This window comes from Giraffa tippelskirchi, chromosome 3 (genome assembly GCF_054371585.1).
Source record: "Giraffa tippelskirchi isolate mGirTip1 chromosome 3, T2T-mGirTip1v1.2.pri, whole genome shotgun sequence".
Taxonomy (NCBI): Eukaryota; Metazoa; Chordata; class Mammalia; order Artiodactyla; family Giraffidae; genus Giraffa; species Giraffa tippelskirchi.
In genome coordinates, this window is record NC_137277.1 from 40,071,606 (window position 1) to 40,090,583 (window position 18,978).

The 18,978-nt window shown below is 38.5% G+C and overlaps 1 protein-coding gene across 1 annotated transcript in view; it reads left to right on the forward strand.

Moving 5' to 3' along the window:
* The window catches only part of SMYD4 (SET and MYND domain containing 4), a 39,361-nt gene that overhangs the window by 2,106 nt on the left and 18,277 nt on the right, over positions 1–18,978 (forward strand). The window contains exons 3-4 of the mRNA XM_081580064.1: positions 13,867–14,011; positions 18,798–18,887. Coding sequence (XP_081436190.1) covers positions 13,867–14,011; positions 18,798–18,887 — 235 coding nt within the window. The remainder of the gene's footprint in view (positions 1–13,866; positions 14,012–18,797; positions 18,888–18,978) is intronic.

An 18,978-nucleotide genomic window follows, 5' to 3' on the forward strand; every position in this document is an offset into this window, starting at 1 on the left:
TGCTCTGCACCAAGAGAGGCTGTTGTGTTGAGAAGTCCACGTACCACAAGTAGAGAAAAAGCCCACGTAGCAATGAAGACCCAGCTCAGCCAAAAATAGATAAATGAATTTAAAAAAATAGACAAAGATCCTTACTACCAAGGAGGGACAGAAATAAACATCATAATATATATAATATGTTAAAAGTGATAAGTGCAGTTGAAAAAAGGAAAATTGAATGGGGTGAGGGCAATAGCCAGTGCTAGGAATGAGAGTACAGGTTGCCGTATTAAATGGTATCATCAGATATGCCTCTTGAAAGAGCAAAAGTGGAGCAGAGTCTTGGCCATAGAGGAGTTAACAAAGTAGATATCTGATAGAAGAGAATTCTGGGCAGAGAGCCTAAGGTGGGAGAGTATCTGGCCTGGTTTAAAAAACAGCAAATTGGGTGAACAGGTAGTAGTGGATAAACAGAGTAAGCCAGAGGAAGAGTAGTAGGAAATACCGTCAGAGAAGTAATGGAACATGCATGGGAGTTGGGAGCAGGTGGCACAAATCAAGTGGGTCCTTTATTAGTGCCTTATCTTTTTGCTCTGAGTAGGAAGTAATTGCAGCATGTGGTAGGCAGAATTCTAAAGATGCCCCTCACCCCCACCATGCTTGTCCCCTGGATATTTAACATTAACCTAGAACTGCTGGGAAGGGATTTGGCAGATGTAATGCAAGTCCCAGGCCAGCTGACTTTGAGATATAATTATTGGGTGGGCGTAAGCCTAATTAAGCGAGACCTTTAAAAGCAGAGAGTTTGTCCCAGCTGGTAGCAGAAAGGGAAATCAAGAGAGCTTCAAAGCATAAGATTTGAATGCGCTTTGGCTGGCTTTGAAGATGGAGCCACATGACAAGGAAATCAAGCAGCTTCTAGAAGCCCAGAGTGCTTCCTGGCTAACAGTCAGCAAGGAAATGGGAACCTCAGACCCACAATTGCAAGGCACTGGCTTCTGTCAACTGCCTGAATGAGTTTAGGCACAGATTGTTGCCCAGACCTTCTGTAGAAGAGCTCCCTTGATTTCAGCCTCTTAAGACCCTAAGCAGAGAGCCCAGGCAAGCCTGCCTGGACTTCTGATCTACAGAACTGAGGATAGTAAATGGGTATTGTTTTAACCTGCTGAATTTGTGGTAATTGTTACACAACAATAGAAAACTATTCATGGAGTTTTGAGATGAGAGTGATATGATATGATTATATTTTAAAACAGATATTAGCAAACAACTTCCCACAGGGTAAATCCATCCCACTGCCTGTTTTTGTGTGTCCTTCAGCTAAGAATGGTTTTTACAGATAAACATTTGTAGTCAATTTGATGATGGGGGACATTGGCTTTGAGCTCCAGTTTAGCAAAATGGGATCCTTTAAAAATTTTTTGTTTTTCATTTTCTCATTAGTACACCTTGTTTAAAAATGTACTCAGTTATTACTATTATATTTTGAATTTTGTCAGTAAAAAGTTTTACAAGCATATTTTTTCTTTTGTTATATAAGTACATATGTAACAGCCTCGATTTTTACCTCTTGGGCCATATAGGCTAAATGTTTGTTCTTTGGCTTTCTAGAGAAAGTTTGCTCATCCCTGTTTTAAAGGATCGCTCTAACCACTGTGTTGAGGGTACACTCTAGGAGGAACATTTCCCTGATAGCTCAGTCGGTAAAGAATCTGCCTGCAATGCGGGAGACCTGGGTTTGATCCCTGGGTTGGGAAGATCCCCTGGGGAAGGGAAAGGCTACCGACTCCAGTATTCTGGCCTGGAGAATTCCATGGACTGTATAGTCCACGGGGTCATGAAGAGTCAGACTCGACTGAGCGACTTTCACTTTCATAGGAGGAGCAAGAATGGAAATAGATAGACTTGTTGGGAGGCTTATTGCTTTAATCCAAGTGAGAGAGGAGGTGATAGTAATTTGGGCCAGGGTGGTAGTAGTGGGGATGAGAAGTGGTTGAATTCCAATGGTGGACTTAATCGCATTTCCTGACAGATGGGATATGGTGTGTTAGAGAATGAGAGAAGTCAAAAGTGGCTCTTGTGATGTAGACCTACAGGGCCAAAGGCAGAAGGATGAAATTTCCATACCTGGGAAAGCTGCAGGTGGAGCTGTCTTGGGAAGGAAGTTTTAACGATTCATATTCCAGTTGGCAATGTCCAGTAGACATCCAGGTGGTAGTGGTTTAATCACTCAGTCGTGTCTGACTCTTTGCAACCCTGTGGACGGTAGGCCCCCAGGCTCTTCTGTCCATGGGATTCTCCAGGCAAGAATACTGGAGTGGGTTGCCATGCCCTCCTCCAGGGGATCGTCCTCACCCAGGGATCGAATGTGAGTCTCTAGTGTCTCCTGCATTGGCAGGCAGATTCTTTACCACTAGTGCCACCAGGGAAGCCCTCCAGATCACTGGCCGTAGGTCTTTCCTATGTTCTTTTTGTGTACAAAAAACACACGTACAATCTTCCTCTCAAGCCATTTGCTGGATTCTGTACCTCTGTTGTGGTTGAAAATCTTAGGGACTTCCCTGAAGGTCTAGTGGTCCTCTGCTTCCACTGCAGGGGATACAGTTCCCCACTGGTTGGGGAACTAAGATCCCACATGATGCATGGCACAGCCGAAAAAAAAAAAGTTATTAAAAAAAAAAATCTTAGCTCAAAACATACAGAGACTAAAACTTGCATGCATGAGGAGACAAGAGACCTTCTCGTCTCTCAACCAAAAGCTCAGGAGGTCCACACCCAAGATAGAGGAGGAAACCACAGATGTACTGAGTTTTAGTAAGCCTGTAGCCCAACACTGATCCAGTTCAACTCTTGATTGGATAAATGTAGGCCAGCCCTCATACTGTCTATCTAGTATAGGAAAGGAGACACTTTCATGGTGGAAGATGTTGTCTTGCTTCCTTATGTCCTTTGTACATAGTGTCAGGAACACAGATTTACTAAACATGCAGAGGGGCAGAAAAATAACCAATAATGAAGAGTAAAAAAATTAACATTAGAAATTGATTGATTGATGTCTACATACAGGAGTTTGTAGATAGACTTTCAAATAACTGATTAACATGTTGAAGAAACTAGAGGAGATGGACTAAGCAGATGAAAAAATAGATTGCAACAGAGAATCAGAATCTATAAAAAAATCAAATTTAGATACTCCAGAGTAGTCAAAATCAAAGAGGCAGAAAGTAAAATGGTGATTGCCAGGAGCTGAGGGTGGGGGGAAATAGAGGGTTATTGTTTAAATGAGTTTAGAGTTTCAGTTTTACAAGTTATGGAAATGGATGTTGATGATGGTTATGTAACATTATGAATATATATAATACCACTGAATATATACTTTAAAATGGTTGAGATGGTAAATTTTATACTACGTGTATTTTACCACAATAAAAGTAATTTTTAAATAATAGAAGCCAAAAAGTGGACTTTTCAGAATTCAAAACATACTGTAATTGAAATCAACTCAATTCTTAAGCTTGACAGAAAATTGGATGCAGTGGAAAATTAGATTAGGAAAGTGGCTTACAGGTTAATGAAAAACAAAGCACAAGAAGAAAAGAAGAATGGAAAAAAACGGTATGGCATACAGAGATATATAGGATACAGTCAAAGGCCTAACGTACCTGTAATTGGAGTGTCAGTAAAGAAGAGAGTCGGATGGAAGCAATATTCTAAAAGGATGACCAAAAATTTTCTAAACCTGATAAAAGACATCAATCCACAGATTCCAGAAGCCCAGCAAGTCCCAGACAGTGTAAACATAAATAGAATCACACCTAGAGACATCAGACTCAAACTGCTAAAAACTAAAGGAAAAAAGAAAGAGGAAATCTGAAAAATAACCAAAGAAAAAAATGCACATTGTCCTTTTGGGTGTAAGAATATGACTGATGGCTAGTTTTTTTCAGTGAAACTATAGAGAGGACACCTGAATGGCACATTTAAAGTGGTGAAAGAAAAACAAAGTAAAACAAAACTTTCCACCTAGAATTCTATACCTAATGAAAATACCTTTCAAAAATAAATGCAAAAGAAAAATCTGAGAGACTGTTTCTTCAGCAAATCAGAGCCTTAAGAAATACTGAAGTAAGTTCTTCAGGTTAGGAAGCATTGTAATTGCAGGAAGGAATGAAAAGCACCAGAAAAGGCTCATATGTGGGTAAATAGTTTTGAATTAATTATTTAAAATGATGAAAAAAATAAAACAATGATGTTGATAATGTCTTATGGGGTTTAAAACATTTCAAAGACGTGACATCAGTAGTTCAAGGGGCAAGATGAGTAAATGGTGTTAAATTGTTGTAAGGTTCTTGTGTTTGGGAAATGGTAAAATAGTATTGTGGGGTTTTTTTTTAAACTGTTACAAACAGTGCTGCAGTGAACAGCTTATATATAGTTTTTGTACATATATTTAGAACTTAAGATGGATTGTTCGAAGAGGATTTGTTTATCAATGGTTGTGAGCATGGAAAATTTAATAAATACTGCCAAATTGTCTTCCAAGAAGGCTTCACCCATTTACCATAAACATATTCTCACCAGCGTTAGAAAGCAACCGTCTTTAATTTTGACACCCTTAAGGACAAAATAACGTTGTTTCAATTCACATTTTTCTGATTACTAGTTAAAGTAACACCATTTGCGATGTTACCCATTTCTGTTTCTTCTGTTAATTTTTTGTTCCTGTCCTTTGCCCATTTCTCTAGTGGATCATTTATCTTTCTCTTGTTCATTTATAAGAAGTTTTCATGACTCTGGCTATGTATTTCTTTATGGTACATGCTACTAATTTTTCCCCTAGTCTATTATTTATCCTTTTAAAATTTTTACTCATGGTGTCTCTTGTGTATAAATTGTGTGTATGTGTTTTAACTTCTATACAGCCATATCTGTCATTTTCTTTTATGGCTTCTGGGTTATGTGTCTTAGGGTAGTCTACTCTTCCCCAGGATTATAAAAAATGTTTTATTTTCCTCTTTTTTGGTAGCTCTGTGTTTTAGCTCTCTAATCCATCTGGAATTTATTTTTTGTATATGATGTGAGGGAATGTTTTAAGTTTTATTCCCCAGATGATTTCCTGACATCATTAATTGAATAGTCCGTCCTTTCCCAAGTGCTTCAAAACGCCACATTTATTAAAAATTAAATTCCCACTTATCTGTAAATGTGTACCTAGGCTCTATTTCTGTGCCAAAACCAAAGAGTTTTAATTACTGTGATTTTATAGTATCATATTAGAATTCTTTCAGTCAAGTGACAGAACCCAGCCCAAATTAGGAAATCTACAGGCTATGAAACTAGGATGTGCAGAAAGACAGACCTATTTTTATGCAGAGTTGTGTCCAGGAGCTCAGAAGATATCAGCAGACTCCCATCTCTTCATCTGTCAGGCACTCTCTCGCCCGGTATTCAGGATAGCCATTGGTAGCCTTGAGCACACCCTGATAATAGCTTAATAACTACAAGAAAAGAGGTCATCTTTCCCAAGAGTTTTGCCAAAAAAAAAAATGTCTGGGTTGGACTCTGATCAACATATCTTTGATGGCATGCATACCCCTTCAGCCAAAGGTGTGTGCTCCTCTGAGTAGCCAGGCCTGTATCACAGGCCCAACCCTCTTGTGAAATTGGGGTCAGTCCTCCTTTAACCACAAGGAATGGTTTCCCCCTGAGATTTTATTACCAGACATAGTGCGAAGGAACACTTGAAGGCAGGAAAGCCTGGCACAAATGTGGCTTTGCTCTCTGTTAAGCCAAGTTCCCACACACACATACAGGGTCATTCTTCTTTTTCAAGACTATCTTGGCTATTTTTATATACATTTCCCCCTTGTGAACTTCAGAATTGACTGTCAAGTTCAATAAAAAGTGTCATTGGGTTTTTGGAATTGTGTTGGATTTATAGATTCACCTAGGGAGATTTGACATCTTTACAATATTAAATTTACTCATTTAAGTAAAGGGTAGGTCTTGCCACATGTTTAGGGCTTCTTTTATGTCCGTAAGTAAAATTTTTATCATTTTCTTTATATAGATCTTGTACATTTCCTCTCATATTTATTCTTTCTTCTTAACAAGGTTTTTGTTCTTGTGAATAAGACTTATCCTCCCAATTAAACAATCTAACTGATGATTGATGGTATAAATGTAAGCTAGGAATCATAATAGGCCACCTAACTGTACTTTCCGGAAAAGGCAATGGCACCCCACTCCAGTACTCTTGCCTGGAAAATCCCATGGACGGAGGAGCCTGGTAGGCTGCAGTCCATGGGGTCGCTAAGAGTCGGACACAACTGAGCGACTTCACTTTCACTTTTCAATTTCATGCATTGGAGAAGGAAATGGCAACCCACTCCAGTGTTCTTGCCTGGAGAATCCCAGGGACGGGGGAGCCTGGTGGGCTGGTGGGCTGCCGTCTATGGGGTCTCACAGAGTCGGACACGACTGAAGTGACTTAGCAGCAGCAGCAGCAGCAACTGTACTTTCACATTATTTCATCATTTTTATGCCAGTCCAGTTAGAATTTTTCGTAAGTGTATCTGCAAGCAGTAATCTTCCTTTCCAATCTTTATACCTCTTCTACCTTTTAATTATAGCATTAGTTAGACCTCTAGTACAATGTTGAATAGTGAAGTGAAGTTGCTCAGTCGTGTCCGACTCTTTGCGACCCCATGGACTGTAGCCTACCAGGCTCCTCCGTCCATGGGATTTTCCAGACAATGTTGAATAGTAATAGCCATTTAGGACATTGCTACAGGTATATAGTATTATATAATACCCTTTTCAGTTTATGGAAGTTGCCTTACATTCCATCATAAATAAATGCTGAATTTTATCAGTTCTTTTTTTTTTAATATTAGTATCTTCTGAGAGGAATGATTGTTTTCTTTTTCTCCTTTAATCTGTTAATGCAGAACTGATATCAGTAGATGTACTAAAGTTGAACTGTTTTGGAGGTAAACTCTTGTTATTATCTATCATTTTTTTTAACACATGGCTAGATTCAATTTGCTGATGTTATTTTAAGGATTTTTATATCTGTGTTCTGAAATGGTATTAGATGGCATGTTCTTTTTTGTGCTCTATTTGTGAGCTCTTGGTATTAGGGTTATGAGAAGGCAATGGCACCCCACTCCAGTACTCTTGCCTGGAAAATCCCTGGACGGAGGAGCCTGGTAGGTTACAGTCCATGGGGTCGCTAAGAGTCGGACATGACTGAGCGACTTCACTTTCACTTTTCCCTTTGATGCACTGGAGAAGGAAATGGCAACCCACTCCAGTATTCTTGCCTGGAGAATCCCAAGGACGGCGGAGCCTGGTGGGCTGCCGTCTATAGGGTCGCACAGAGTCGGACACGACTGAAGCAACTTAGCAGCAGCAGCTGCAGCAGCCCCATAGCCTGAATTGGAGAGTTTCCCATCTTTCTATGTACTCTGAAATAATTGATGTATTGTAGGGATTATTTGATTCTTTAAAGCTGGTAGAAAATCTTGTAAAACTGTGTAGACATGGTACCTTATTAAGTGGAAATATTTTCCTTTTTTAGTTCATTTTTTATCAGAGTAATATGCATATCAGGCTTCCCTGGTGACTCAGACAGTAAAGAATCTGCCTGCAGTGTGGGAGACCTGGATTTGATCCCTGGGTTGGGAAGATCCCCTGGAGGAGGGCATGGCAACCCACTCCAGTATTCTTGCCTGGAGAATCCCATGGACAGGGAAACCTGGTGAGCTACATAGTCCATGGGGTTGCAAAGAGTTGGACACAACAGAGCAACTAGGCAATAGCACAGCAGAATATGCATATAATGTAAGAAGTCAAATAATATATTCAAAGCTTATAAAGAAAAACAGCAATACTCTGTCTTACTTTTCCCCATTTCTGTTCCCCAAAGACTGGTATTTAAAACTATTTTAACTGTTTCTTCCAATATTTAATTTCATATTGCTAAACAGTATGCTAATAATGTTAGTTTTGAGTTTTTAGTTTTAGATGCCAAATCTAGCTCTCTTACTCCCAATTCACATGTATATTTTTGTTTTTCCCTCATTCTGTCATCATAACTATATTATAGTTTACAATGTATCAGTTCAGTTCAGTCACTCAGTCACGTCTGACTCTTTGGACTGCAGCATGCCAGGCTTCCCTGTCCATCACCAACTCCCAGAGCTTACTCAATCTCATGTCCATTGAGTTGGTGATGCCATCCAACCATCTCATCCTCTGTCATCCCCCTCTCCTCCCACCTTCAATCTTTCCCAGCGTCAGAGTCTTTTCCAAGGAGTCAGTTCTTCGCATCAGGTGGCCAAAGCACTGGAGTTTCAGCTTCAGCATCAGTCCAGGACTGATCTCCTTTAGGATGGACTGGTTGGATCTCCTTGCTGTCCAAGGGACTCTCAAGAGCCTTCTCCAACACCACGGTTCAAAAGCGTCAATTCTTTGGCGTTCAGCTTTCTTTATAGTCCAACTCTTACATCCATACATGACTACTGGAAAAACCAAAGTTTTGACTAGACAGACCTTTGTTGGCAGAGTAATGTCTCTGATTTTTAATATGTTGTCTAGGTTGGTCATAGCTTTTCTTCCAAGGAGCAAGTATCTTTTCATTTCATGGCTGCAGTCACCATCTGCAGTGATTTTGAGCCCAAAGAAGTAGTCTGTCACTGTTTCCATTGTTTCCACACCTATTTGCCATGAAGTGATGGGACCAGATGCCATGATCTTAGTTTTCTGAATGTTGAGCTTTAAGCCAACTTTTTCACTGTCCTCTTTCACTTTCATCAAGAGGCTCTTTAGTTCTTCACTTTCTGCCATAAGGGTGGTGTCATCTGTGTATCTGAGGTTATTGATACTTCTCCTGGCAATCTTGATTCCAGCTTGTGCTTCATCCAGCCCAGCATTTCTCATGATGTACTCTGCATACAAGTTTAATAAGCAGGGTGACAATATACCGCCTTGATGTACTCCTTTCCCGATTTGGAACCAGTCTATTGTTCCATGTCCAGGTCTAACTGTTGCTTCTTGACCTGCATACAGATTTCTCAAGAGGCAGGTCAGGTGGTCTGGTATTCCTCTCTTTAAGAATTTTCCACAGTTTGTTGTGATCCACAAATGTATAGCTAATAGAATATAATAGAAATAACATAGGAGCCAGTTTTCACTATGTGTATCATTATGTCTGTGTAGATATCATGTGAACCACAATGTATATTTTGAATTACATTTCCTTTCTGATACAACTCTTGTTTTCCCTGGAGTTAATTATTCCCTCTGTTTTTATTTGTTCTGTGTATCTCTCACAACTTCATCCCCAAACTTCTTTACTTAACAAGTTAGTTCTGAAGAGCTGTTTGTAAAATTAGCCAATCATAATCTAAAATGACCAAAAAAAGATTTAAATTTCTAATCTCCATATGCTTGCCCATTAAAGGAAAATGTGAATTGGGCCTTTAAAGGTTAAAGCCAGGCATGCACTTTTCTTTCTTGCCATTTACAGTCTTTGAGGAATATTTTCCCCAATTAGATGCCTTTGTCAATATCAAGACCGTCTGAGACAAGTAAACCTCTCCCACTGATAATCTGCAGTGTCCTAGGGAATCCTTAACAGAGTTATTATCTGTACTCACTGCCTTTCCATTTGTTTTGATTTTATACTGGTACAACTGAAATACTTTGTCTTGCCAGAAATCAAGGAAATGCTCAAAGACTAATGGATTTATGCAAATAAAAATAACATAGGAGCCAGTCTGAAGAGTTTCCACTGGCCAAATTTAGGACAGTCTGAGCATCAAAAAGTATGATGATGGTAATGGTTTATAACAATGAATTTTTTTAAGTCCATGGTGGTATTCAAATGAATACATAAATAAGTAAAAGAAGAAAAGGGAGCAATATTTGTGTTTACAGAAGAATGCTAATTAATAAGTTTAAAAATAATGATAAAATTAGAAAATCAGCATTTTGTAACCCACAGTGTAAGAACTGAATTCTGGCAATAATCATCAATGGATGCTCAAACCATTAGAAGAAAGATCACTGGAAACAGATTATTCCCATGGCCTCAAAGTGTAGCCCCACAGATTACTTATTAATGTTACTTACTACAAGAGGAAAGTTATCTTTATATTGGAAAAATCTGACAGTCACCAATCAAATGACCAAACAGCATCCCTAGTGGTAGTGGGACTGAGTGCTTGACATTATGTGTCTCCTGGTTTGAAACAACAAAAAGTATACAGATTTAATAATGTACTAATACTCTTGGCAAAAATTGTTTGATCTGAATCTAATCATGAGGAAACAATGAGACAAAACCAGAATGTAGAACATTTTTCTGGCCCGAACCTTCAGAAAATTTAGTCATGAAAAATAAAACAAAAATCATGGAACTATCTCAAAAGAGACTAAAGAGAAATAATGACTAACTGCAGTACATTAGAACCTTGATCCTGCATCAGGTTGGGGTAAGAAAAAAAAAATACTTTAGGAATAATGGAGAAATTTTAAATGATATTTTAATTAGAGTTAATATTTTAGGCATGATAATGATATTGCAATATCAAGATACAGGAGAATGTCCTTATTCTTAGCAGAGGCATGGTGATATACTAAGAGGTGAACTTCCATGATGACTGCACTTACTTCCAGGAAAAAAATGTGCACATGTGAATGGATGCTAGTTATTAAGCTGTAGCTTCTCAACTCTAATTTTCTGTACTCTCTGCTGGGGCTGGGCCTTTCTACTTTGCCTATCAAGCTTATAAGAAGCTCTGCCCCTCTAGGGCTCTAGAAAGAGGAGGCATGGCTAGAGAAAAGAGCTTGGTTCTTTCCATCTGCTTTCAAGTTAGACTCTACATGCCAAAGAATGAAGTTGTACCTTTACCTTAAACCATGTACAAAAGCTAACTCAAAAATAACTCAAGTTATTTAGTTGATTTAAGAGCTGAAACTATAAAACTCTTAGAAGAAAACATAAGCCCAAAGCTTATGACATTGGATTTGGCATCTTTTCTTGGCTCTGAAACCAAAGGCACGGGCAACAAAAGAAAAAATAAGCAAATCAGACTTCATGAAAAGTGACATATTTAGTTCCTCAAGTGGCAATACCAACAGAGTATTTATTCTGTTGGCAGTTGTCTGCAGGCAACCGACAGAATGGGAGAAAATATTGCAAATCATATAGCTGCTAAGGGATTAATATCCAGACTGTATAAAGAAATCCTAAGACTCAAGAACAGCAACAACAAACCCAATTAAAAATGGACAAAGGACTTCCATAGGTATTTCTCCAAAGAAGATAAGCACATGAAATAAGCATATGGAAAGATGCTCTTAGCATCACTAATCATTAGGGAAATGCAAGTCAAATGACAGCAAGATACCTTATTGTCCTAACACTCGTTAGGATGGCTACTATCCAAAAAAATAAAATAACAAGTGTTGATGAGGATGCAGAGAAGTTGGAGCCCTTGTGCACCGTTGGTGGGAATGTAAAATGGTATAGCCATTATGAAAAACAATATGGCAGTTTTTCAAACATTTTAGACTAGAATTACTATGTAATCCAGCAATACCACTTCTGGGTTTATACCCAAAAGAATTGAAACTGAGACTTGAACAGATTTATTTGCACACCGATGTTCAGAGCAGTATTATTTACAATAGCCCAAGAGTGAAAATAGCCCAAATGTCTACTAACAGATGAATGGATAAAGGAACTGTGGTATATACACACAATGGAATATTACTCAGCTGTAAAAAGAAAAAAAAAAGAACCTTGGGAATGTTATGCTTAGTGAAACCAGCCAGACATAGAAGGATGAACACTGTACAATTCCACTTATATGAAGTACCTAGAATAGACAACATCATAGAAACAGAAAGTATAATAGAGGTTACCAAGGCTGGAGGGAGGGAGGAATAGAGAGTTATTGCTTAATGAGTACAGAGTTCTAGTTTGGGCTGGTGAAAGAGTTCTGGAAATGGATAGTGGTGACGATTGCACAATATTATGAATGTACTTAAACTGTCCACTTTGAAATAGTTAAAATTATAATTTTTAAAATATTTTACCACAATAAAAAAAATTAACCAGAAAATTGTTCCATCTCTGACTTGCCTGGTGGTCCATCCGTTAACACGCTGAGCTTCCTCAGCACGGGGCACTGGTTCAATCCCTGGGTGGGGAACTGAAACCTACCATGCCACAGAGTGCACCCCCCCAAAAAAAAACATTTTTCATCTCACTTCCACACATTTTTTATCCTAACATTCCAAAAGAAAATTTGAAATATTAAAAAAAGAAAGACCATCCATTTGCTTTTCAAAACTTTCAATTACTGAGTTAAACTTGGTGCTGCAAGAAAGAATGAATTATTGCAGCTTAGTTCTTAATTACGCTGAAGAACAATTACAAAAACATTGAGTTTGTCATCATTTTGGATTAAGATTAAAGCATAGTCATTGTTAGGCAAGAAGAGTTTTCCCGTTATTACTGTTCATCACAAATTTTTTGTTTGAATAGGATTTGCAGATTTAACCTAATTTTAAACAACACAAAAACAAATAGAACAAAGAATAGGATCTGTGGTGTATCAGATATGCGTGGGTTATTGTCCTCATATTTTCTGGACTGGAATAAATTTTGAACAGGCAAGCGCACCTTCTGAATTAAATAAAATCTTTCCTTATTTTTCTTTCTCTGTTATTTATTTTGAGATTTTTTTCTATATTGTGTTTAAATATTAATAAGACCATATTTGACATTAAATGAAAGATAATGTTTTGTGAAATTTCCGTATACACACAGATGCATCACACTGAATCACAACGTGAAAGGTATTTCTTATGGTGGATCTTTGTAAACAAAAATTTGAAAAATAGTTTTCTGAACATTCTATAGTTTTGACTTTGATTTCCCCTTTAACCCAGGAATTGCTTAAGAGGATTTTTAGTTCCCATTTTGTTCATATTTTGCTTCATTGCACTGTATAGTCAGAGTATAGGCTAGGTTATTCTATACTGTTTTTCTTTATTAGAAGAAAGGTGTATGTTTGTATATTTCTATATTAGAGAATTCATATACTTAAACACTTTGCAGGCTGAAACAATTTCAGATTTACTTGCAAAAATAAGGTAAAGAATTGCTGTGCAGCACCCTTCTTTCAGATTCTCCAGATGTTAACAGTTCACTACACTAACTTTAACTTTATGATTCATCTTCTCTCTTCCTCTTCAGCCTTCTCTTCCCCTCCCTCTTCTCATTCTCTCCCTTCCTCCCTCTCTCCCTTCTGTCAGCTGTTCACTCAGGTATTTTCAATAAAGTTTAGGTGGAGACTACATCTTAGTACAAACTCTTGTGTATTATGTCATTCTCCACACCCTAACTTCTGTATAATGCATTAATCCGAGGAATGGTTTATTGGCCAGTAATTATGAGATATAGAATAAAAAGTGTATGGGACTTCCCTGGAAGTCCAGTGGTTAAGAATCTGTCTTCCAGTGTAGGGGACTCAGGTTCAGTCCCTGCTGGGGGAACTAAAAGATCCCACATGACGTGGGCTTACTGAGCCCACGTGCTCTAGAGCCCATGCGCCGCAGTGAAGACCCAGCACAGCCCCAAAATAAATAAATAAATTGTATTCTGTCCTCTCAATAGAAATTCTAGTCCCTTTGTCTCTGAGACCAAAGATGTTTTCCCCAGTCACATTACATAACACATCCAATCTCTTGTGTCCCAGTATTTTATAGGTACTCACTCCTGTTTCAGCTGCAATGGTTCATATTCCTTGAAATAACAAATCTGTGCTTTTTGTTTTTTTGTCATTGTTGTTTTTTTCTTTCTTTGTGAAGACCTGAGGATGAGATGTTTTTAAAAAGGCTTTCTGGAGGTTACCTTGTTGGAAAGGACCCCGACGCTTCCCCTTTCTACAGAGAAAAAGGAAACAAAAAATTTCAGGAGAAGGATTATGTGGGAGCCACAGTGCTGTACTCTAAGGTAAGACCCACCCCCCAGCCGAGCAGGAGGAGCTGTCTCAACAATTCAACAGGACCTATTTCTTCAAAAGATAGAACCATTCTTGCTAAGTGGTATAGCCACTAGTAACTTTGTCTATTAATTCTGGATTGGATTTGAAAAAGAAAACTGGTACAACTCTGCTTCTGTTCATATTCTGAAACAAAGGAGAGTTTGTATGATATGTCCTAAATTCCATCAAGAAACTTCTCTTTACACGTTCCCTCAGGCACAAGTGTAGCAAGCCTTACCGGACGCCTTGGCCTCCCTCAGCGGTGTCTGTCAGCTCTCACTGAATTGTGTGCCTTTTTTGTCTGAATAACTGATGAGGCTGTTAGTGTGTGATAGTTGCAATTTAGAGAACAGTTGGATTTGGGGGCTAGCCACCAGGTTAGCTATAGCCAGTGTGACTTAGATTAAGGTTCAGTTCAGTTCAGTCGCTCAGTCATGTCCGACTCTTTGCGACCCCATGGACTGCAGCACGCCAGGCTTCCCTGTCTATCACCAACTCCCAGAGCTTGCTCAAACTCATGTCCATCAAGTCGGTGATACCATCCAACCATCTCATCCTCTATTGTCCTCTTCTCCTCTTGCCTTCAATCTTACCCAGCATCAGGGTCTTTTCCAAGGAGTCAATTCTTCACATCAGGTGGCCAGTGTATTGGAGTTTCGCTTCAGAATCAGTCCTTCCAATGAATATTCAGGACTGATTTCCTTTGGGATCTACTGGTTTGATCTCCTCACAGTCCAGTGGACTCTCAAGAGTCTTCTCCAACACCACAGTTCAAAAGCATCAATTCTTCGATGCTCAGCTTTCTTTATGGTCCTTCTCTCCCATCCATACATGACTGCTGGAAAAATCATAGCTTTGACTAGACAGACCTTTGTTGGCAAAGTCTCTGATTTTTAATATGCTGTCTAGGTTGGTCATAACTTTTCTTCCAAGGAGCAAGCGTCTTTTAATTTCATAGCTGCAGTCACCATCTGCAGTGATTTTGGAGCCCCCCAAAATAAAGTCTCTCACTGTTTCCATTGTTTCCCCATCTATTTGTCATAAAATGATGGGACCAAATGCCATGATCTTCATTTTTTGAATGTTGAGTTTTAAGCCAGCTTTTCCCTCTCCTCTTTGACTTTCATCAAGAGGCTCTTTAGTTCTTCTTTGCTTTCTGCCATAAAGGTGGTGTCATCTGTGTATCTGAGGTTATTGAAATTTCTCCCGGCAATCTTGATTCCAGCTTGTGCTTCATCCAGCCCAGCATTTTGCATGATGTACTCTGCATATAAGTTAAATAATCAGGGTGATGTACTCCTTTCCCAGTTTGGAATCAGTCTGTTGTTCCATGTCCAGTTCTAACTGTTGCTTCTTGACCTGCATACAGATTTCTCAAGAGGCAGGTATGGTGGTCTGATATTCCCATCTCTTGAAGAATTTTCCAGTTTGTTGTAATCTACTGTTCATGAGAACCCCATGAACAGTATGAGAAGGCTTCCAGAGTAGGAACTGGAAAAAGATTCCTGAGAGACTTCCTTCCATAATTTTGTAGAGATAAATATGGGTTTAAAGCAAGAATGTATCAATCCCTTGAACCAGGTATGTGAACCTTGTCTATTGAAAGAATGAGTGTGCAATTGAAGTGAAAGTGAAAGTCACTCTGTCGTGTCCAACTCTTTACGACCCCATGGACTATACAGTCCATGGAATTCTCCAGGCCAGAATACTGGAGTGGGTAGCCTATCCCTTCTCCAGCGGATCTTTCCCACCCAGGAATGGCACCGGAGTCTCTTGCATTGCAGGCGGATTCTTTACCAACTGAGCTATCAGGGAAACCAGTGCATTTGAAGTGGGTACCCCCTACTCTGCATCTTAAACAGACCTATGCTTAAAGTTTGGAATTAGTTTTCCAACTATCAGACTAACAACAGTATCTTCTAGAATTGATAAAAGCTCTGCTTTGATACTACAAGAAAGTATTTATCTGAATAACATGTTAGTGATTGCCAAAGAACTAAAACCCACTAGATGTAATGATCACTGATAAATGCCTTAATAGTTCTTTTTCAAAGCTAATCTTTCTTCAGCTGCATGTGTGCATGTCATAAATGTGATCACAGGGAAGTTGTTCAAGGAACATAAACTAAAAAAAGTAAACTCAGGTGAAAAATTAAGATTTGCTCTGAATGCAGAGGGAGATGAGCCTTCCTATTTTATGAAGCTAGTATTTTGGTGATTATGGTACTTTGCTGTTTTCCCATAGAGTTGCTATTTTCTTTCTTTTTTGAAATAATATTTGTTGTTTTTGTCTGATTGTAAATGTAATGTATGTTTACTTGGAAAATATAGAGAAGCATAAAGAGTAAGAAAAAAATCCCATAACCAGTGATAAACACTGTTAACATTTTTGCTTACATCCAGCCAGCCTCTTTTTCCTCTGAAAATATGTTTTTCTTGTACAAAATTGCGATAATGCTGTACTTACTGTTTTGTAACCTGCTTTTTTCCCCCTCAACAATTTATTGTGACCGTTTTCTCATGTTATTAAATTTTCCGCTTGAACATGATTTTTTACGGCTGGCTTAGTGTTCCATTACAGAGAACTATACTTGATTTAACATCACCTAATGTTGGCAGATTGTTTGGTATCATAAAGCTGCAAGGAGCATCTTTCTATGTAAATATTTGTACACACCTGATTATTTCCTCAGGATAAATTCCTTGAAGGGCAATTGCTGGGTCAATTGAATGTAATTTTTTTTTTTTTTAGGCCTTTGGCACTTTGATGCTAAATCTTTCTCTAGGAAAAAGCTAGTTACTCCCCTTCCAACAGAGCATGGGATGTTCATTTCTCTATATGCTAAGCAATACTGATTATTATGGTATTATTATCATTATTTGATCTATTTATTCTGGTATAGGAAATATGCTTACATAGTTAGAATTTTAAAGGTGCAAGAATATACAGTGCTGTCTGCTTCCTCTGTTCCCCAGCCACCTTGTTTCCATCCTCAGAAGCTAGTAGCACTGATGCTGTTAAAAGGTATTTTTCCAGAGGTACCTCACCAAATACAAATAAATACAAATAATCTGCCACCCCTGCACACATACACTCTTTTTATGTAAATAACATTTTACACACACTGTTAAGCACTGCGCTTTTTCCACTTCTGTTCCGTTGTATGGATGTAATGTTAATTTATTAGTGTCTTCTAGATCAATATTTGTTTCCTATCTTTTGTTACTTCAAACAATTCTGTGATGGGAAGCCTCTCATGTATGTTATTTTGCATATATGTGTAGGATAAGAGATTATATCTGTAGGATAAATCCCTAGGAGAGGAATTGCTGGGTTTATGGAGATTCAGAGATATATATATATATATAAATATAGTGTATATGCTCAGTCATGTCTGAGCCTTTGTGGCCCCATAGACTGTAGCCCACTAGTCTCCTCTGCCCGTGGAATTTTCCAGGCAAGAATACTGGAGTGGGTTGCCATCTCCTGCTCCAGGGGATCTTCCCAACCCACAGGTCAAACCTGTGTCTCTTGTGTCCCCTGCATCAGCAGGTGGATTCTTTACCACTAACACCAACTGGAAAGCCTCAGCACGTATATATTAAGAGATATATATATTGCTGAATTGCCTCAATAATCATGCAACTAGTTTACATTCCCACTAGCAATGTAGAAAAAGTGTATCTCATTCCTATGCCAGCAGAGTATCCTATCAATTTTACTTTTCTTTGCTGATCTGATAAGTAAAAAATAGCATCTCAGCAGAGTTTTAATTTGCATTTTGCTGATTATGAATGAGGTTGAGCATTTTTCATTTGTTTAAGGGCCGTTTATATTTCCCATGAGAATTGTTCCTATCATTTGCTTATTTTCCTACTGAATTATTGCTTGTCATCTTATTGATCTGTAGGACTGTTCATAAAGAAATGAGCCCTTTGCCTGTAATAGGAGTTGCAAATTTTTTTCCAGTTCAATGTTTGTCTTTTGATATTGTTATTGGTTTTTGCTCCAAAGAAACTTTTTATTTTTATGTGGCCACATTTATTAACCTTTTATGACTTCTGGGTTTTGTGTCATAATTAGAAAGGTATTTCTCACTCCACCATCACTTTGGACTATTCATATAGTTTCTTCTAGTGCTCTTACAGTTTCAGTTTTTACATTAAGGTTTTGATCCATTGGGAATTTATCCTAATGAAAGTTTTATCATCTGTTGAGAACCAACTTTATTTTTCCTCAGTGGCTACTTGTCCCAGTAATTTTATTGAATAATCCCAATCTTTTCTCCAGTGATTGGAGATGCCACCTTTATGATTATTCCTTGCCAATTTGGTGGTAGAAAAAGTAGCCTTTGTCTGCTTTCATTTTCATGTATTTGACTATCTATGAATTGTTTCCCACATATCATTAGTGTTTCTTCTTGTGTGAATTTCTGTTTGCTCCCCTCACACTTTGTTATGTGCCAGGTTATACTCCTCAGTTTTCATTTATCCTGAGTGTTGTCTTGTGGCCAACACTGGGTCTGAAGCTGCTGTCTTCAGAGTGCTTCACATATTTATTTCCTCACCTAATCTTCTCAGCTCTGCTCTAAGGTACTTAAAAATGAAGCAGATGAAGCACAGAGAGAGCCAGTAACTTTCCCAGTTGCATACAGTCTTCTGTAGCAGAGCCCCTGTTATCTGAAAAAAAAAAAAAACAACTCTGAAGATGCTAGTTTCCATGTGTATACCTTTAACCGGTTCATTGTTCTTCAGGGAGTATCGCATTCGCGGCCCAACTCTGCGGACATTTCGCTGTGTTATGCCAATCGCTCTGCAGCCCTCTTCCACCTGGGTCAGTATGAAGTGAGTATCAGAATGCCTGGTGTGATTGGAGAGGATCTGCAGGGGGTCCCCGGGGGGACTAGACCTTCATCCTTGCTTCTACCTCAGAACA